The 20,884-nt window shown below is 41.3% G+C and overlaps 3 protein-coding genes across 3 annotated transcripts; 2 read left to right on the forward strand and 1 right to left on the reverse strand.

The window, feature by feature from the left end:
- Window positions 1-721: 721 nt before the first annotated feature.
- LOC149116722 (uncharacterized) lies at window positions 722-3,163 on the reverse strand. Its single transcript, XM_089282471.1, has one exon. The coding sequence runs from the start codon at window positions 3,161-3,163 to the stop codon at window positions 944-946; it is 2,220 nt and encodes a 739-aa protein (XP_089138597.1). The 3' UTR covers window positions 722-943.
- Window positions 3,164-3,203: 40 nt separating this feature from the next.
- LOC149116723 (uncharacterized) lies at window positions 3,204-6,987 on the forward strand. Its single transcript, XM_089282472.1, has one exon. The coding sequence runs from the start codon at window positions 3,281-3,283 to the stop codon at window positions 5,351-5,353; it is 2,073 nt and encodes a 690-aa protein (XP_089138598.1). The 5' UTR covers window positions 3,204-3,280; the 3' UTR covers window positions 5,354-6,987.
- A 72-nt stretch (window positions 6,988-7,059) lies between these two features.
- LOC149116724 (uncharacterized) lies at window positions 7,060-16,039 on the forward strand. The gene is made up of 4 exons (XM_089282473.1): window positions 7,060-7,696; window positions 8,468-8,664; window positions 12,003-12,037; window positions 12,178-16,039. The coding sequence occupies exons 1-4, from the start codon at window positions 7,673-7,675 to the stop codon at window positions 12,315-12,317; spliced, it is 396 nt and encodes a 131-aa protein (XP_089138599.1). The 5' UTR covers window positions 7,060-7,672; the 3' UTR covers window positions 12,318-16,039.
- Window positions 16,040-20,884: the final 4,845 nt, after the last annotated feature.

A 20,884-nucleotide genomic window follows, 5' to 3' on the forward strand; every position in this document is an offset into this window, starting at 1 on the left:
TCGCCCATAGCAACCGAAAAACACGAACATAACAAAGCCGACGTTTCGGCCAAAAAACTTCAGAATTATCGCCTGAGAGCTTAAACTTGACTGGGAATATCTTTTTCGAACTTTTTTCAACTGATTTAGACGAAAGACTGGCCTCGGCGGACTACAAAAAACACCAAGAGAAAAACAGAACAAGACAGCAGAACACGCGGATAATATTTCATCGCATGGCTTTCGGCACGAAAACGAAAATACAGCTTACTTCTGGATAAATTCAGCCTTAGAAGCCAGCAACCAGTCCCAAATTACTTTCTGTATCCTTACAAATGTCCTGACTTCCATCTCCGAAAGATTTTGCCCCAATTTTGAGCAAATAAACATTTCGTCGACGGTGACCGCCATTACGGTGGCTTGCATACTAAATTAGGTAACTTGACAAAATTCTCCCGAGGGGGGGATATGACGAAAAGAGCTGAAAAATGGCCTGTAATTGGCTAATGATGAGATCATCCCACTGTCCAAATTAGGTGAGAATCGAAAGTAACGCCAATTTTCTGTCACGTTTTCAATCTGTGGTCACTGGAGTGACCAAAATCGATACATCGGTCGGGATAGAGTTTCATTATTAAATTATATGACTTGTGTGACTACTTTACTAGCCCTTTACTCGTGGAAAACACCAATTAAATTTACACATGACTTTTAAGAAAGAAAGCTGTTGTTTTTGGAAATACAGTTAACAATAAAGATTAGCGAAAAAACTGAGCAACGACGTTTCGGTGTCATCCTGGCACCATTTTCAAGTTAAAAAATATTTGTGCGAAAAGTAAACTAATTTATACCAATGGTAGAGGTGCGAAATTGAATAAATTAAGATTAAGATAGCTGTTCAATGTTCATGTTCATTCCAATGAGGTGTCAAACACTGGTAATGAGTTCAGTGTCTGTTCAAAGCCTAAACAAATACTTTTGCGCGAATGGAGTCTGACTGTGTGTTAAGGCTCGGTTTCTTCTTGCGAATCCACAACATTTCGTGGATCAAGCAATCGAACTTTCCGTGACATTTCTTTAGGATCTTAAAGTTGTTAGTCAGGTCACCAACTGTATCAACTCGGTGTTCATTTTGAAGGTGTTTTCCGATGGCGGTAAATCGGTGTTCCTCAATGCGCTTGTAAAGATGACGGCTAGTGTAACCGACGTATTCTGCATCACACAGATCACATATATAGTTATAAACAACGCACTGTTGATTGATCAAAGGTGGTTTTGGCTCTTGTACTTTGAGATCATCGCCAATTTTACGGCTTCTGAACACCGGCTGTAGTTTGTGATCAAGTTTATTACTCAAGTCCGAGAGATGTTTCTTTACTATGTCCGCTGATTTCTGGTCTTTAAAAGGCAGGACAATGCGGTAGATATTCTCTGTTGGAGGCGTCGATCTTGTGTCTGGTGACATCACTGAATTAACGAAACGGGTGATGGTGGAGTTCACAAGAGAATCTGAGTACTTGAGGTTAGAAAAGATCAGTTTAAGGCGTTCGCATTCTGTTGAGAATAGTTCCCATGTTGAGGACAAGCGGTAAGCACGGTTTAACATGGTTTTAACTAAAGATCTTTTATAGCGGTTGTCGACATGACTTTGGTGGTGTAAGAGGAGACCAGTGTTTGTGGGTTTACGGTAAACACTTGTTACCAGCTTGCAGCCCTTCTTGCATATTTCAATGCCGACAAATGGTAGCTTACCGTTAGATGCGATCTCCATGGTGAAGGATATGGATGGATGACAGTTGTTCAAAGTCTTCAGAAAGGCTTCTGCGGTTGGTATGTCTTTCATTGTGGCTAGTGTATCATCCACGTAGCGTCTGTAGAAGTCTGGCAACTTGTTCTCGTTTTGTAGCTTTTCCTCGATAGAACAAAGAAAAGTATTGGCCATTAGGGGACCCAAGGGAGAGCCCATCGCTACTCCATCAATTTGTTGGTAGAGTTGACCGTTAAATTGAAATAGCTGGTCCTTTGTTGCTACTGACAACAGTTCAATTAGATCAGCTTTGCTGATGTTTAGATGGTGTGTTTTGTTGAACCAGTTGTCAACAAAAGCTCTATCAGCAAGGATCTCGATGGTTTCTTGTAGTGGGACGTTCGTAAATAGCGAAGAGACATCATAAGATACTAGGATGTCAGATTCGTCGAGGCTCAGATTGCGAATCTCATCAGCGAAGGAAAATGTGTCAGATATTGTGTAGCTGTTGATCGACAGGGGCCTCAGTTTATCGTCGAGCCATCTCGCGAGGGCGAAGTTGTAAGTACTTGTGGCGGATAGAATGGGCCTCATCGCCAGTTTTTCTTTATGAGTCTTTGGGAGACCATAAAGATGGGCGAGTCGTGATCCTTTCGGGCAAACTGAGTCGGCAATCTGTTTTGGGAGAATTTTGCGCACGACAGATTCAAGGTGTTTCTCTTTCTGCAGTAAAGGGTGGTAGTTTTTGAGCGGTCGTCCACGCGTCTTGGGTCTCTCCGAACTTACGGCGGTAAATTTAGCTGTATCGTTGATGGAAGATTCACTCAAAAGGCGAACATATTCTGCCTTATCCATAACAACTACTCCTGTACCTTTATCTGGTTTCGTGATTACGATGTCATCTCTTCGTTTTAGTTGCTCAATAGCTCTTTGTAGCGCTTTCGGTGGTTTGGGGGCTTTGCACTCGATGTAGTTAAGCGCGATCGATCGAAGGGTCGCCGCAGCTAATTCCTTCTTATCATCGGATAATGAAGGCTCCAGTTGCCAGAAGGCTTTCTCGAAGCTAGCTTGAATGTCCATTGAAGAGATGCGTTGCGGCAAGGAAAACTTCAAACCTCGACACAGAACAAGCTTCTGGAAGAATGAAAGCTTGTAGGAGGAAATGTTCTGGATATGTTTGTCCACATCGTGATCTTTGTTTAGCAGCTTCATGATTTTGTTGATATGGCCGCTCATCATTTTCTCATAGTGCTTTTTGCGGAGGTTAACCATCGTTCTCAGGATGCACATATATTGGAGCGATGAACAATTCCGGCGTATTTCAACGTAGATTCCGTTAAGTTCCTTCTTCAGTGTCGCATTTTGCTTTACTTTTGCCCTTAGTTCTTCTGCGATGACATTAGTTGAAAATTGCTCGGAAGCCTTTGACCATTTCATATGCTTTGTTTGATCAACTTTGGCGAAGGTAGGAGTTAGTTCGAAATTCTGGCAAAGCTGAAGAAACTTAACGGAATCTACGTTGAAATACGCCGGAATTGTTCATCGCTCCAATATATGTGCATCCTGAGAACGATGGTTAACCTCCGCAAAAAGCACTATGAGAAAATGATGAGCGGCCATATCAACAAAATCATGAAGCTGCTAAACAAAGATCACGATGTGGACAAACATATCCAGAACATTTCCTCCTACAAGCTTTCATTCTTCCAGAAGCTTGTTCTGTGTCGAGGTTTGAAGTTTTCCTTGCCGCAACGCATCTCTTCAATGGACATTCAAGCTAGCTTCGAGAAAGCCTTCTGGCAACTGGAGCCTTCATTATCCGATGATAAGAAGGAATTAGCTGCGGCGACCCTTCGATCGATCGCGCTTAACTACATCGAGTGCAAAGCCCCCAAACCACCGAAAGCGCTACAAAGAGCTATTGAGCAACTAAAACGAAGAGATGACATCGTAATCACGAAACCAGATAAAGGTACAGGAGTAGTTGTTATGGATAAGGCAGAATATGTTCGTCTTTTGAGTGAATCTTCCATCAACGATACAGCTAAATTTACCGCCGTAAGTTCGGAGAGACCCAAGACGCGTGGACGACCGCTCAAAAACTACCACCCTTTACTGCAGAAAGAGAAACACCTTGAATCTGTCGTGCGCAAAATTCTCCCAAAACAGATTGCCGACTCAGTTTGCCCGAAAGGATCACGACTCGCCCATCTTTATGGTCTCCCAAAGACTCATAAAGAAAAACTGGCGATGAGGCCCATTCTATCCGCCACAAGTACTTACAACTTCGCCCTCGCGAGATGGCTCGACGATAAACTGAGGCCCCTGTCGATCAACAGCTACACAATATCTGACACATTTTCCTTCGCTGATGAGATTCGCAATCTGAGCCTCGACGAATCTGACATCCTAGTATCTTATGATGTCTCTTCGCTATTTACGAACGTCCCACTACAAGAAACCATCGAGATCCTTGCTGATAGAGCTTTTGTTGACAACTGGTTCAACAAAACACACCATCTAAACATCAGCAAAGCTGATCTAATTGAACTGTTGTCAGTAGCAACAAAGGACCAGCTATTTCAATTTAACGGTCAACTCTACCAACAAATTGATGGAGTAGCGATGGGCTCTCCCTTGGGTCCCCTAATGGCCAATACTTTTCTTTGTTCTATCGAGGAAAAGCTACAAAACGAGAACAAGTTGCCAGACTTCTACAGACGCTACGTGGATGATACACTAGCCACAATGAAAGACATACCAACCGCAGAAGCCTTTCTGAAGACTTTGAACAACTGTCATCCATCCATATCCTTCACCATGGAGATCGCATCTAACGGTAAGCTACCATTTGTCGGCATTGAAATATGCAAGAAGGGCTGCAAGCTGGTAACAAGTGTTTACCGTAAACCCACAAACACTGGTCTCCTCTTACACCACCAAAGTCATGTCGACAACCGCTATAAAAGATCTTTAGTTAAAACCATGTTAAACCGTGCTTACCGCTTGTCCTCAACATGGGAACTATTCTCAACAGAATGCGAACGCCTTAAACTGATCTTTTCTAACCTCAAGTACTCAGATTCTCTTGTGAACTCCACCATCACCCGTTTCGTTAATTCAGTGATGTCACCAGACACAAGATCGACGCCTCCAACAGAGAATATCTACCGCATTGTCCTGCCTTTTAAAGACCAGAAATCAGCGGACATAGTAAAGAAACATCTCTCGGACTTGAGTAATAAACTTGATCACAAACTACAGCCGGTGTTCAGAAGCCGTAAAATTGGCGATGATCTCAAAGTACAAGAGCCAAAACCACCTTTGATCAATCAACAGTGCGTTGTTTATAACTATATATGTGATCTGTGTGATGCAGAATACGTCGGTTACACTAGCCGTCATCTTTACAAGCGCATTGAGGAACACCGATTTACCGCCATCGGAAAACACCTTCAAAATGAACACCGAGTTGATACAGTTGGTGACCTGACTAACAACTTTAAGATCCTAAAGAAATGTCACGGAAAGTTCGATTGCTTGATCCACGAAATGTTGTGGATTCGCAAGAAGAAACCGAGCCTTAACACACAGTCAGACTCCATTCGCGCAAAAGTATTTGTTTAGGCTTTGAACAGACACTGAACTCATTACCAGTGTTTGACACCTCATTGGAATGAACATGAACATTGAACAGCTATCTTAATCTTAATTTATTCAATTTCGCACCTCTACCATTGGTATAAATTAGTTTACTTTTCGCACAAATATTTTTTAACTTGAAAATGGTGCCAGGATGACACCGAAACGTCGTTGCTCAGTTTTTTCGCTAATCTTTATTGTTAAAGCTGTTGTTAATAGTGTTATTATCGTGTCATTTATATCGTTCATGCCCATACATATCCCGAAGAAAGTTCTACAAAGATTAAGACCATTAGGTCATCGGAGATTTGTCAATGGCTACCACTGATGGTGCAATAATACAGTTTGTGTTGATCAAGTGATGTGATGTCTACAGTAAGAAAAGAATCATCAATGACTACTTTGGAATGTGCACTCCGTTCCGACGGTAGTGCTAAGCAAACAGTTAAATTTTAAAAGCGCGGTTATAAGATCTAACAGATCTTCTTGTTTTTCCTCGTTCGGTCACAAATCGCCGTCTGGTCTCTAAAGCGCATGCGTCACCTGTGCTTGCGTACAGCACATGGAATTTACAGAAGTTGTCGTCGTGAAAGGTTAGCACGGTTCCATGATTTCAAGGGCGATGAAATCACATACAAACGAACATACCGTTCGCGGTAGACCAACACTAAAAGACGTTAAGCGTTTTCGGAACTGGTCGGTCTGCAAGCCTTATGAGAGATCAATTTACGAGCGAACATTTTGAATGAATATATCAAGAATCATGTTATACTAAAGGAGCTATCAATCGGGGCTATCAACTCTTCAACTTGATAAAAAGCATCTTCAGAAGCGTCATCGTATTTTAAGACGTGATCGTGAAGCAAGTAGAATCCCAGCGCGAACTCAAGAACGTCTGGGCAACAAGAGTAGAAAGGTTAGAGGATTTGTTTACGAATGTATCTGTGCGAATACACCTAAGTAAAACGTTCTGAGAAAGTATAACAAAGTTGAAATCTCGAACTAAACGATATTCTCTCGTTATTTTCTTGTAACAGAGTTATGTGTCTTTACAAGAATGAAACCCATGTAGCGAATTATTGTACATTTAAGCCGAAAGAAATTAATGTATGTTGACCCCAGCAAAACAATTCTTGGCTTGCACTGTCACGCAATCCTGATGCAATAAAAAAATTATTCGAAAACCATTTAGTGGATAAAATCAAGAAATTGTGATGTTATAGGAGATTAATAAAGATGACACTTCTCCAATTTTTAAGTCTGTACGTTTTCCCAAAGCTCAGATATTCGTCGAAATATTTTGCACAAATTAACAGAGCCCAGTATGGAGCCGCCATGTTGATGTACCTCCACGCTACACAAACATTGCGGCTGGAAAATAGTGTAAACATCTGGAACTTACTTTGGCTATCTAGGCGACTGATTATCTGTATGGAGCAAACGAGCATTTACATAAGCACTTTTCCTTATACTTTAACTTCTGAATGGGCCAAAAATCACGAGATAAGTGTATGTTTTTCGACAAACGCGTTCGTAGATGTAGCTCAATGTCACGCACCGCCATAACTCAGAAATTCAAAATGTCCCGCTTGCTTGGGAAATGCAAAAAAAAACAACAACGACGACGACGACGACGACGACGACGACAAAGACTAAGGAAAATAGACTGAAACGTTTATAGGTTGATATAAAGACCTTGACTCATTTCACGCCCTAAAGACCTCCAAACTAGTATCAAGCTATTAATCGATTCTAAGAAATGCAATCAAAGGCAGAATAGCTTGAGCACATCGATTCGATTGAATTTCTTACGACTTCAAATGCAGAACATTTAGCTCAATTGCAATATAGCTAGTGCTTCTCAGTATAACGACTGCCTGGGTACACGCAGCAAGCGTCTGGTTTATTCATTAAAACCGGATTAAACATTTTCCTCCTACCTCCCCTGCTAAGTATTGTTTTTGTCTCAAGGACTTCTTGGCATATGTTTGACTGGTTTTATGAGGGTACTGCAAAGGCGTAAATTTTTGTCCAACAACATGGCGTAACACGGCATGGAAGTCAAAGATGATTTTTTGCTCGATCTGTAAAGAGATCTAAAGAGGGATTCCTTCGTGGGTTGAAAAATGGAAAATTTTCACGCTAAGGAGCACTTGCTATGACAAATCGACAATGGAATCCTGTAAGCGACGATCCTTGCATCGAAATCTTGAAAGATACAATGTCAATCTACCGTGGTCCGTGGACAAATCGACGGAATCGTTAGAAAATGTCTTAATGTCACCCGGAGGAGGAATAAACTGAATGCCTTGTCATATAGAAGCTAAGGTAAGCCCTCTTGTTGTATCGTTTTTTTTTTTCTTTTAAAAACTATAAGAGCACTTTTGCATACTAGTAATATTAGATTCTTGCGTTCAGAAGTTGCTCGATTCCGAAAGTAGTCATCTGACAAAGCACATGGTTTTCTAAACACAAAAGAGCTGACGTTCGCCATTTTGTGTCATTGCTAGATGTTGTCTTTACAGAGTTGATTTCTGTCTGTCGGCGACTTATACTATCGATCAGTATTATGGATGTATTTTGTACTGGAAATGCTGATAACAAGTCTCTCGTGTACATATTCAACCTCGTGTAGCTTTGAAGAAGCTTACGTCGAGTTCAAAATAAAGATTAGTGAGAAAGTTAAAAGTGAAATGAGCAGACTAAGAACACAAGCGTGCCTTGTGCCTTTGGCAGTGTTACAGACCGACAACCTTGTTTCAGAATGTTGGATCTCTCCAGCTCTGGCTCCACCTCCACATTGAATCAAAACTTTGCTTGTCAGATAGAAATGATGCATATCAGCTTCGTGAATTTACGCTTTACTGAAATGACTAAGACTTTGGTCAGTCTAACATAAGAACTTGCTATGGAACTGCTGTGTACCTTTTAATGTTTTGAATTGTACTAAATTCCATACAGATGTAACTTTAGTAATTTAGAAATTACTGTTATGGTTTTAACCCAATCAATTCCAAATATGCGTGTCATTGGTATCTGTCGCTCGAAAACTAAAGTCACAATTTCATAGTTAATTCATGCTCTTACTTATCTTCACAGCTCAGTTCAGAACCTACAGTTCCAGCTGTAATGCTTGGGGATTTCAATATTGATCTAATGCAAGAAAATATAGAACAAAAGGCTCTAATGAAATATCTTATAACTGACAAAGGATACACTCAGTTGATTAACCAGTATACTACTGACTACCGCACACAGATAGATCATGTACCACAAATTATGTGCACAATCAGCAGGTGATCATCAGCCCATTTATATAAATTTACATGAAACCTTTTTGGATTTTTTTTTTTTTTTAATTCACTATGTATGAGATCATTATGCTCCCTCACCATAGGCCTGCAATGCGTGCAGAGAGCTAGATAAAAAAGCTCCGAGGGAGATAATATTATGTTCCCTCATCATAGGCCTGCAATGCGTGCAGAGAGCTAGATAATAAAGCTCTGAGGGAGATATGAAAGGCCGCGTGCAAGAATGTCCCCTAGATTTTTTGGCCATTTTGAAAGTGCTCAAAAATAGCTGAATTTTGGCATGTGGGCTTCGTTTTATCTGAGAAACATTGCTCTGAAGTTTTTTTGGCTGGGGCGCTCTTCGTTCTCGAGAAGTAACGTCTGCAAAAAACTCAGTTTTCCAAGCGGCATCTTTTGGAGATCTTTTGTTGAACAAAAAACAAAAGAAACATTATTTTGTTGAACAGCAAACAGGCAGACTTTATAGTGTATTCCACTGAATCTTAGCTGTCTTAAAGTCAAAGGAAAATAGTATGTAGAGCGCAAATCTGGGAACAGATTGTTCACATCGGTTATTGTGACGTGAACACAACACGTGAATCGATCGAGCGTCAAACGAAATACCATCGAACAAAAAAGAGATGTGCCGCATTAGAGCTCTGTCAACTAATATCTTAAGCATTTTGTTAAGGGACCAGGTGGTTGAGAGGCATCATAAAGCCTCGATAAACCCGTAAGTCATCAGCACGTTTTAAAGAATCAAAATGTGTTCTGAAACTTCGAAGGCAGCTGATATACCGTAATCGTGTTATCGGCGTTCGAAGTCAGATCGAGCCAGGCAGCAAAGTCCAAGAGCAGCTCTTGCCCAAGAAAAATACCCTCTCGTGAGTTGTGGCCCATTTGCCAAGCGTCGCTAGTGTCAAAGTTTGGAAAGCGAAAACTGGTTTTTGTCTTATAAAATTTGTCTTGTATCGACCGCCATGTTTTCCCGCGCACGAGGTGTAAAGACCCTTCCCGACATGCATTGCGATCACGTTCTGCTCGCGTTTCTCGAACTGGTAACTAGATTGTTTCGGCTTTTTTCATTTAAACATAATAATGACCAACAAGTAGCGATCGATTGTAACATAGATCTGTGATTCAGGTTGCGTTGATTTTATGTCATATCGGCATGATTTGTAGTGTTTTGAACTTCTGGGATCAGCGGACATGCAGATGTACGGACACCCGTATGTTGCGCAGAAGGGTTAATTTTTTAATCTGTTTGCCCTATTTGTAGAGCGTTTTCACGTGAAGTCATCAAATTCTTAAATCCAAAACTAAAGAGCCACAAGAGTTGTTATCCTCATCAGGCATAAGAGGTACCAGCGCATTTTGAATTTCGAAGTTAGGCGGTGCGTGACATAAAGCTACCATCGTGTTTGTCGAAAAATATGTATTTATCTCGTGATTTTCAGCCACTTAAGACGTTGCTGTATTTGGAAAAGTGCTCATTTACTGTTTATTTGTTCAGTGCAGATAATCATTGTCCCAGATAACCAAAGTAAGTTCCAGATGTTAACACTATTTTCCGGCCGCCATATTTTACCTATTTAGACCTGAAATCAACATTTTTGAGCTTACACGTTGCGTGAAATTAACATTTTGCTGTTTTCTAAGTGAAATCAACAACTTTTCCGTCACGCGTTACGTGAAATCAACATTTTTACCTATTTAGACCTGAAATCAAAATTTTTGAGCTTATACGCTGCGTTAAATCAACATTTTTCTGTTTTCTAAGTGAAATCGACATCCTTGTCGTCACGCGTTAACGTGAAATCAGCATTTTTACCTATTTAGACCTGAAATCAACATTTTTGAGCTTATACGTTGCGTGAAATTAACATTTTGCTGTTTTCTAAGTGAAATCAACATCCTCGCTGTCACGCGTTACGTGAAATCAGCATTTTTACCTATTTAGACCTGAAATCGACATTTTTGAGCTTATACGCAGCGTGAAATTAACATTTTGCTGTTTTCTAAGTGAAATCAACATCCTTGTCGTCACGCGTTAACGTGAAATCAGCATTTTTACCTATTTAGACCTGAAATCAACATTTTTGAGCTTATACGCAGCGTGAAATTAACATTTTGCTGTTTTCTAAGTGAAATCAACATCCTTGTCGTCACGCGTTAACGTGAAATCAGCATTTTTACCTATTTAGACCTGAAATCAACATTTTTGAGCTTATACGTTGCGTGAAATTAACATTTTGCTGTTTTCTAAGTGAAATCAACAACCTTCCCCGTCACGGATTAACGTGAAATCAACATTTAAACCTTTTTTGACCTAAAATCGACATTTTTGAGCTTTTACGTTGCGTGAAATTGACATTTTGCTGCTTTCTAAGAGAAATCAATATCCTTGCCGTCGCGCGTTAACATGAGTCAACATTTTAACCACTTTTGACCTGAAATCAACAAATTTGAGCTTATATAAGTTGCGTGAAATTGACATTTTGCTGGTTTCTAAATGAAATCAAAGTCCTTGCGGTCGCGGCGGGCCGATCCTTTGTTATAATAAACCGAGGCGAGACTTCGACTTATAACAAATGCTTGGCTTGGCTATTATAACAAAGGATCGGCTCTGTTTATCATAACAAAGGCCTGGCTTCGTTTATTTGAAGGACTCGGCGGGAAAGGGGCGTCAGGTATTTTAATCAAAAGTGAACTTTGTCGAAAACGCTCCAAATTTCGCATGCAGTTTTGTTCAGGTATGTTAAGCAATGTCCCGTAGTTTTCGCGCTAAAGTTCGCTTCGTTCTCGAGATATTGCGTATGCAATAAAACCACTCGGTTTTTCCAACCTGTGTGCCTTTTTTGCATACGTTATTTCTCGAGAACGAAGAGAAACCTAGCGAAAAAAACTCCAGAGCAATGTTTCTCAGGTGAAACGAAGCCCACATGCCAAAATTCAGCTAGTTTTGAGCAGTTTCAAAAATGGCCGAGAAATCCAGGGGAAGTTCTTGCACACGGCCTTTCAATTAATTTAGCTGAAGATGAAACTTTATATACCAAATAAGTACCTAAATGTAGCAAGCAACTATTTGAATCACATATAGAAAACAGTCAGAACATTTATTGGCAGAAACAAAGAATGGTTTGAATTTCCTGTGCTTTTTATCTTCCTAAATTCCTAGTCCTCATAGAGTTTCAAAATTACATGTACAGTAACTCTACCAGAATTTGGAGATGCTGTATATAAGAGTAAATTTTTCAGGTTAAAGGAATTATTTTAGCTCCAGTGTTTCTTTAAGGAAAGCATGCCATTTATAACTGGCATTTTCTTTCTTAAACCCTTTTCAGAAAAGCAAGAAATATCACTTGGACACCGCATTTAGGTAAGTAGCCTATTTTTATTGGGGTTGGGTAGGGGGGAGGGGAAAGGGCAGCAAATGAAAGATATACATGTGTAATTTTTCTGCATTCATTTTTATACCCTTTTAAAATATGGGACTATTATCCTTATTGTGTATTGCAGGTGAAGCAAGTTGTACTATTGTGCATATGCAAATAACCCGGATGAACACTGTGGTGACAACTACAGTATACTCAGGAGCCATAATCGGGGACGGAGGCCGTAAGCGCGCGCCATTTCTAGTATTAGGGTTGTCCCCATGATATGGGACAATAATTCTATTTTTAGAACAAATTGCGCCATCACCTGCGGTACACGCGCGTACATGCTGCGAGGATTTTTGCGGATGTCGCGCGGAGGAAATGGCGTCCGAAATTCCCGAAATTTATCATGTTTTTGGCCCACAACTCAACGCGTTCACGTCTGTTGGAATTTTGCTTAAGTATTTTCGTCGTAAGCTGCTCCAGTTTGAGTGAAGTAAGACAGTGTCGAATTTAGGTATGTTCCGCTGTAAGCTTATATATATCGCTGACCAAGTTGTGTTCCGACGGATGCTTCTTTTACATAAGCTGTACATTACTCCACTTTAAATTTCACATATGTTGAAGATTAACAGCTTTTCCATTACACAGCAAAAAACTAGCTGGATATATTTAGATATAGCAGAGCTTCAGGGCTTCATAGTTTCCTAGCTCCTCTTGCCACACACTTGCGAGGAATTTGTCAGTCTATCGCGACCGAAAAGTAAAACAAAATAATTGCTAGTTTGAGTTTCGCTTGAATTTTAAGCAACGCTTGATGTTTCATCCAAGGCCCAATAACTTTACGTTCGTAGATACTGCTCAGTTTTATAAGTGTAAAAATCCAGTAAATTCTCTGTTGTCAATGAATGAGAGCGCCCGCCGATGCGTGTTTTCAGTACAGTCAGTAAACATGACAAATTGTACTTCCGCCGCTCTTTCGTGTGAAAGCGTACATCGAACTCAAACAATAACTCTATAGTTTTTAAATATGTGTAAGATTGATAAATTTTTGAGAACATATTAAAAGCTAAGCTGGAAATATGTGAATAAAGCAGAAATAACCTGCAAAGTTACGATGACGCTTTCTTTAATCAACTTGGAATAACGATTTCGATTTTGATGATCGAGTTACCAAAACTCCTTGTCTATTTTCATGTTCGCAGTGTAAAACTTTACCATGCTTATGTTGAAGAAACGCACATGATGTTAGTAGCCTTTTTTGCATTCGTGAAATTTGTTGCAGCATCTCAGCACAAAAGATAACGAAAGAAATCTTTGTCAAGATTTGTTGACAATTGAAAACACCGAATCGGACTTGAAAGTGCACGAGCTGCATGCACTATGCAAATGAGCTAATTGTACGCGTCAGACTTTCCTTTCAAAAACTTTTGCAAACTCACCAAACAAGCAGAGACAATAAGAAACCATCAAAGCAGGTTTTGGTTATGATTAAACATTGTCTGAGAAACTCACAAATTAACTTGATACCAGAGTAGAGAGTTTTCTTGCTATATTCTTAAGCATACGCGTAAGCTTACAACTAGCGTGAGCAGATCTTATTATTCATTCCTAGCGCGAGTCTTTTTTTCGACCCTAAAAAACCCACCTTTTCCGTTAGCTCAGAGCATAAAACTACATATAAACGCCCTGGTTCGTATTCCCTGCCTTATTCCCTGCCATCGCTGTGAAAAATACGCAAGAGAATCTCTCAACTCTCACCATTTGATCACGCAACGTGACAACATCCACTCGAGAGCCCCTGACATGTGCGTGAATCCGCGCGGATATATGACGTCAGGATGGCGCAATTTGTTCTAAAAATAGAAAAATTGTCCCATATCATAGGTGCGCGCGAATCCCGAGACTTACGGTCTCCATCCCCGATTATGGCTCCTGGTATACTATAATATGCAAGTGACAGTAAGCAAATGTTAATATTAACAACATTACTGATGCTATACGTGTTTATCAGCTGTCAAAAGTAATAGCAAAAGACTTCATAAAAACCGGCTTTAACAACACGTCACCCTTAAGAATTTCATGGAATTAGTCTGAGAATTACAGGTGGATGTGGAATACGCCTACTTAGGAAGAGAATAAGATGCTTCCAACACTTGTGTTAGCTGCCACTTGAGCTGTTGAAACTCATTCTTTGCAAAAGACATTGGCTACAAGCACATAAAATGGCTCTCCAAACTGCACACCGTTAATCCTCGAATTAGCGCCCGGGGCACTTATTTCAAATTTAGGAGAAGATGAGGGGGCGCTTAATTAATGGGGGGGTGCTAATTCGAGGATTTACAGTATTGGAAACAGAGTTGGAAACACTTTGGAACTTTGTCCATGTAGGTTTAATATATAGATTTAGGCCAGCCTAAAAGCGTAGCTCCTGGGGCGGGTTGTTCAGCGTCTAATAATACACATGAAAAAATTACTCGATTCTGATTGGCTAAGAGCAGTGCAGTTCAAGTGTAACACCAGTGCAAAAAGTGTAACATCAGTGCAAAAAGTGTAACACCAGTGCAAATTACACATCAAAATTCTGGATTATGATTGACTGAAAGATAATAGGAATTTTTCTAAGAAAATGATATCAGGTAAAATGATGACGAAAATTTTGTGTTGAAACTTTGAAAAAAGTTTTCTCAAATAAGAAAAAATGGCTCCAAGAAAGATCTTCCGGCACTTCCTCCGCGCGAATTTTTTCATGTTTATATTATTAAGTAATCATACGGTTTTTCTCGTTCAATTTGGAGTTAATTTGCACTTGTGAGTTTTTCAAAAAGCTGAAATTACACTCGCCGAAGCGGCTCGTGCAATTTCAGCTTTTTGAAAAACTCACTCGTGCAAATTAATTCCAAATTGAACTCGAAACCGTATGATTACCTATACAAATAACCCAGGAAAAGGTAGAATTTTGAGTTGAGTTTTGTAACTTTGCGGCGAGGTTTTCTGTATATTGTTTGGCCTTCTGTTTTGAGTTAAATAATCATTATATACACAAAACAAAGCAACTTAAAACATTTGTATAGAAGAAAAAGTTATAATTCGGTTAACTTTTAATCCTGGGTTAGCGTTAACCGGTTTCCGAACAATCCTGCCCTGTTTTCAACAAGTTAACCTGAGATGAGCCCGCGATCCAATCGAAAACCAGCACTTAGTCAGCGGTCAACTTCAAAAAAACATGCGACCTCGATAAGCTCTAAACATGGATGCCCAATATCAAAGAAGTACACAGTAAACCAAGGCTGCATGTCTCTATCAACCTATTATTTAGAGTATGGCGGCCATGTTGCGCGACTCCATCGTCGTCGTCGTCGTCGTCGTCGTCGCCGTCGTGCGTACGCGCCCACGAGCAATACCGCTAGCCATGATAACCATGAGAAAATAAACTCATGGGTTTCCTTTTTTTTCCTATATGATTATGGGGTTCCGCTTGGCGGCCCTTGGGGCCGCCGGAGTTCCGCTATTAAAGTTAAGAATGTCGACAAGTGAAATCCCCCTTAACTCACTACATGTGTCAAAACTTAACTCAGAACCTACAGCTTTACAGTGGAATACAAAATTACAACTTCAACTTAAAATCAGCAGCTGCATATCATGTTTATGTATATGAACATATACATGTAGAGAAATATCAGTCTTTTATATTAGAACTACAATTAAAGGAAAATACTAGAAGTATAAGCTATCCTAACTGTTTCAGCCTATACCTGTTGAATTTTCATTCAATTCTTAAAATGGTTGTTATCATGCTGTACTTCTACTACGTGTGTCCTGCTGTTGTTAAGATTATGTTATTTATAACTCAGTCCAAAAAACTGTATAATCTGATCTGCATGTATAGGAGACTGTTGGCTACAATGTCTCCCCTTAGTTTTTATGTGCTACATTATGGTAGTCAGTATTTCAGTGGACTTAAATAAAGAAAATGTTCCTAATAAAAGCAGTGTTCAACTTGATTGGTCGAGTTCTGTCCTCTTGCAGAATTAAACAACACCCCGTTCCCCCTACATCCTTCAAGTTCGTCCAAAAATGTTTCTTTAGGCTGACAGTGCGAACCACGTTACTTGCACGAGCAAACAGTTTCACTCGCCTTAAGTGGCCGTTTGTCACGCAATCCACATTTGCCGGATGGTCTGAACTGGGACCACCAAACAAAGTCAAGTACTTACTCAACTAACGCCATGACAGTTATTCGGACTGGCCAACAGAACGGCGAAGTCTTGGAATCTTAAAAGAGAGCGAAGTCTGGAAGCTTTGTAAGAAAGAAATTTGTCTTTGTGGTTTTCTGTCTTGCTGCTTACGTCTTGTAAGTGGCCGCGGACGACTGTTGGAAAACTCAAAGAAAAATGATGTCACAGTATGTGTTTTATTCAGAGCTATGTGCCATATTAAGTGATGGGAAACGAACGATTCATCTAGTGGTAAAAGACGGGCAATTGTATCCATAAGAATTGCAAGTGTAGCAAGTAGGACGAGAGTAACTGGGACTAACTAAAAAGAGGAGAGTAACTGGGACTAGCCCAAGTTATTATTATGGGGTTAAGAAAAAGGATCCCAAGAGGAAAACCAAGATAGTAAGAAACGACAGGCGAGGAGAAACGTTTTGTGAACGTAGTTTAGTAGTTGTTTTCGCGTGATGAAAGTAGTGTGCAACATTTGGTGACCCCGACGTGACGGAAAAGGCCGTCGAAATGTCGAACGACGTCGAAGAGTTGCAGATAGATGTCAGAACTGCTATTTGTCGACTTGGCGAAGCAAGCCTCCGCGAATTATGTGCAGGGCTGCAGGTCGAAGTCAAAGAGACGAACATGGGACGCTTGACCTTGATACAACTCCTAACGAAATATTTAGATTTCGAGGAAATTGGAATTGAGGCATTAAAAAATCTCAGAGCGGTAATAAAAGAGAAGGAGGAGAAGGAACCAGTCGTCGCGAAGACTGAGGAAGAGAGTGATGTAGTAAAACTCGAACACGAGGAGAGGAAACCAGCCGTTGAACCAAGTGCGAAAATACCGACACCTGAGGAAAGCCCAGCGATCGCACCGTTCAGAAAGGAGTTCAAAATATCAGGGCAGATTGGAGATTCGCGTCAAAAGGATCGCTTGAGCTTCACTAGCCTGACCCACCAAATTGACGTCGGCTTAAAGCGAGGATACAAGGAAGAGGAAATTATCGAGGCCGTTATCCGAGCAATCAACCCAGGCCTGAGATTGAGGAGCTACTTGGAAGGTAAGCTCGATTTAGAACTTGCCAGATTACGCAAAATACTCAGGTCCCATTATCAGGAGGAAGGGGCTACGGAAGTGTATCAGCTGCTCAGTTCGGCAGTACAGGCAGCAGGGGAAACACCTCAGGACTTCCTGGTTCGCCTCCTTGATTTAAAACAGAAAGTACCTTTTGCATCGCAAGAGGCAGGATCTGATTTAAAGTATGCCCAAAGCTGGTACAATGCATGTTTCTGCATTCACTATTAACTGTGTTACGAAATGACAGTATTAAAATATCAGGGCAGATTGGAGATTCGCGTCAAAAGGATCGCTTGAGCTTCACCAGCCTAACCCAACAAATTGACGCCGTAGAAGATGAAGAGCCGTAGAAGATGAAGAGCCGTAGAAGATGGAGAGTCGTAGAAGAAGAAGAGCTCTTTGGGTTACCAATGCCTGAAGCCGAGTCGGGGAAGCTTCAACTCAGCAAACTTCCCGGGAAACAGGCCAGGGTTGCCCCAACGGGACAGGGAGCAACCCCTCAGACCCACATACAGTCCCAACAATGTGTAAACTGTGAAAAGGGGGAGAACTGGGTACATCAATGTTTGCGCTGCTCACAATGCCATACCAGTTATTACTGTTCAAAGTTTTGTCAGAGGGAACATTGGAATGAACATAGGAAACTATGCCAGGCCATTAGTGAGGTTGAACGGAGGGAAAGGGGGCCCATGACAGGTGGCCAGACACTGAAAACGTCATTCCTAGCACACCTAACTCCAACACAACGCTCAAAACTCACTAAATTGGTTGGAAGAAAATGCATAGTTTCTTGTTTTGTCCAAGGGAAGAAAGTTAATGCCCTCTAAGATACCGGAGCCCAGGTTTGTGTCGCGTCAAAGTGTTGGAAAGAAGTCAGCCTACCGAATGAGCCAGTCAGGGACATAATTGAGTTATTGGGGGAAGATGATTTGAGTCTGCAAGCGGCGAATGGCACAAAGATTGAATATGACGGTTGGATTGAGGTCGAGTTCCAGTTTGCTGGGGAGGATGGGTCCTCAGAGCCATGGACAGTACCCATACTAATAGGAAGTCAAGATAACCAGGAACATCTCATTATTGGTTTCAACGTCATTGAAGAGGTCATAAAGAGGAATAGTAACTCCAACGCAAGCGACGTATTACCCCAAATGGTAAATGATTCACTCCCATCTCTGAAAGGGAGGGAAGCAAAAATGCTGGTTAACCTCATCCAATCCCTGGACAGTGAACCTGATACTGCATTACTCAGAGTTGGCAAGCAAGACATACATATTGCAGCAGGGGGGACTGTAAAAGTCAAGTGTCATGTATATTTTGGGCCACTGGACGAAGATTTGCCTGTTGTGTTTGAACCCAAAGAGGAAGGGGCATGTTCTGGTGGGTTGGAAGTCGAGGGCTGTCTAAATCGGACTAAACCAGGTTCTTCGAGTCATATATATGTCCCAGTATTCAACAACACTGAAAAAGAGATGACTCTACGAAAGCGAACAGAACTTGGCACTATACAGTAAGTGCAATCCGTTACGCCATTACCAGTTGAGACTGAGGAAAGCCTGGAGGAAGGTGAAGGGGCTAGGAATGAGCCGGTCAATTATGAGGCAGAACCCAGTAAGCCTGAGCAAGGTAACATGCAGTGGATTCCCCCAGTAGATTTGAGTCATTTGTCGTGTGGTCAACTGGAAGGTTGTTAGGGAGATGTTGAGAGAAGAGTCTGGAGCCTTTGCTATGAATGATGATGACATTGAATGCGTTGAAGACTTGGAATTGGAAATTAATCTAGTGGATAATGTCCCAGTAAAAAAACATACAACTCAATTCCAAAGCCCGTATACGGTGAGGTGAAATCACACCTGTAGGATATGATCAACCTTGGCTGGATAAGCAACTCGAAGTCTCGATACTCATCTCCAGTGGTGTGCGTGCGTAAGAAAGATGGCAGTCTTAGATTATGTGTTGACTATAGACAACTGAACAGCAAAATCCCAAGATGATCACCAACCTATCCCACGCATCCAAGACATCTTGAATAGTCTTAGCGGTAACACTTACTTCTCGGTGTTAGACCAGGGGAAGGCGTATCACCAGGGATTTGTAGCAGAAGAGCATCAACACCTGACAGCTTTCATTACCCTTGGGGCTTGTACCAGTGGAACCGCATTCCATTTGGTCTTGGAAATGCACCAGCAGCCTACCAGAGGTACATGGAGAAATGCCTGGATGGTCTACGTGATGAAATATGCATCCCTTATCTCGAGGATATCCTCGTGTATAGCGGGACATTCTGTGAACATGTAGACAACCTGAGAAAAGTGCTTAGACGTCTGCAGGAGCGTGGCATTAAGCTGGAGCCAAAGAAATGTGAATTGTTTAAGCCCCGTGTTCGTTACTTAGGTACAATAGTCTCGGCGGATGGTTACACGATGGACCCTGCTGATGTTGCTGCTACTGCAGCCCTTAAAGAAACTAAACCGCAAACCATTGGCGCACTGCGTAAACTCCTAGGTTTCATTAGCTACTATCGTAATTATATCCGCGACTTCTCCACACTAGCCAAACCCCTTCATGAAGAAAGAAAAAGAAACTGGAAGTTGATGAACAGGGTATCCTTAGACGAAGAACAAATTCTAAAATCCAGTTAGTCCTGCCACACACCTTTATTCCATTGGTACTCAATGAACTGCACACCGAAATGGGTCACCCAGGTATGGAGAGAGTTGGAGAACTGGCGAGGTCCTGCTTCTACTGGCCGCATATGTACCGTGACATAGAGTATTTTGTGACACAACAATGCAGATGTATCAAACAAAGGAAACCAAACACACCCACGAAGGCGCCAATGCAGCACCTGATATCCTCAGCACGGTTTGAAGTGATTTCCATAGATTTCCTACATTTGGACAAGAGCAAAGGCGGATATGAATACGTGCTACTGATTCTTGATAACTTTATCAAACATGCTCAAGCCTATGCAACACGCAACAAGACGGCCCGTACCGCTGCTGAGAAGATCTACAATGAGTTTATTCCGAGGTTCGGTTTCCCAGCACGAATACATCATGACCAAGGTGGTGAGTTCGACAACAAATTGTTCCACAACCTCGAAGGTCTCAGTGGAGTTTCTAGTTTTTAGTGCCGGTGGGTTCAGGTAAGATTAATTTATTCTTGCTGATGTAGAAATGTCATTATTACATGTTTTTCCATTACATTTTCCGATTTTGTCGTAAAAAAGAGACACTCAAACAAATGATGTCAAGCGCCCTTTCGACTAAAAGACAGCCTGTAAGCAAAGTCAAACAAGCATGCCGGCGAGGAGTCTGGGGCAGGAGCGGGAAAAGCCACGTTTTTCCCGCTTGCCCTCTCCCCTCCCCCCTCACCCCAGACAACTTTACGACTTATTTCGTGCCATCTCGCGCAAATTGCGGAATTGTAGAGATCTCTCTTACTTAAGTTATTATATTTTTTTGTTAGGTATCTGCACTAGCTGCCGAAAGAAACTTGCCATGCTCATGAAGGGCGTAGCTGCCAACAAAACAGATGCAGATGAACCAGAAGTGA

The sequence above is a fragment of the Orbicella faveolata genome, unplaced genomic scaffold (assembly GCF_042242905.1).
Source record: "Orbicella faveolata isolate gen_17 unplaced genomic scaffold, um_ofav_v1 contig_12, whole genome shotgun sequence".
Taxonomy (NCBI): Eukaryota; Metazoa; Cnidaria; class Anthozoa; order Scleractinia; family Merulinidae; genus Orbicella; species Orbicella faveolata.

Bases quoted from the DNA above. Each gene is read 5' to 3' on its own strand.
- LOC149116722 (XM_089282471.1), bottom strand. From the start codon at position 3,163: ATGAAATGGTCAAAGGCTTCCGAGCAATTTTCAACTAATGTCATCGCA.
- LOC149116723 (XM_089282472.1), top strand. From the start codon at position 3,281: ATGTGCATCCTGAGAACGATGGTTAACCTCCGCAAAAAGCACTATGAG.
- LOC149116724 (XM_089282473.1), top strand. From the start codon at position 7,673: ATGCCTTGTCATATAGAAGCTAAG. The intron at 7,697-8,467 runs GTAAGCCCTCTT...TTATCTTCACAG, and splicing joins CTTGTCATATAGAAGCTAAG to CTCAGTTCAGAACCTACAGT. The intron at 12,038-12,177 runs GTAAGTAGCCTA...TGTGTATTGCAG, and splicing joins CACTTGGACACCGCATTTAG to GTGAAGCAAGTTGTACTATT.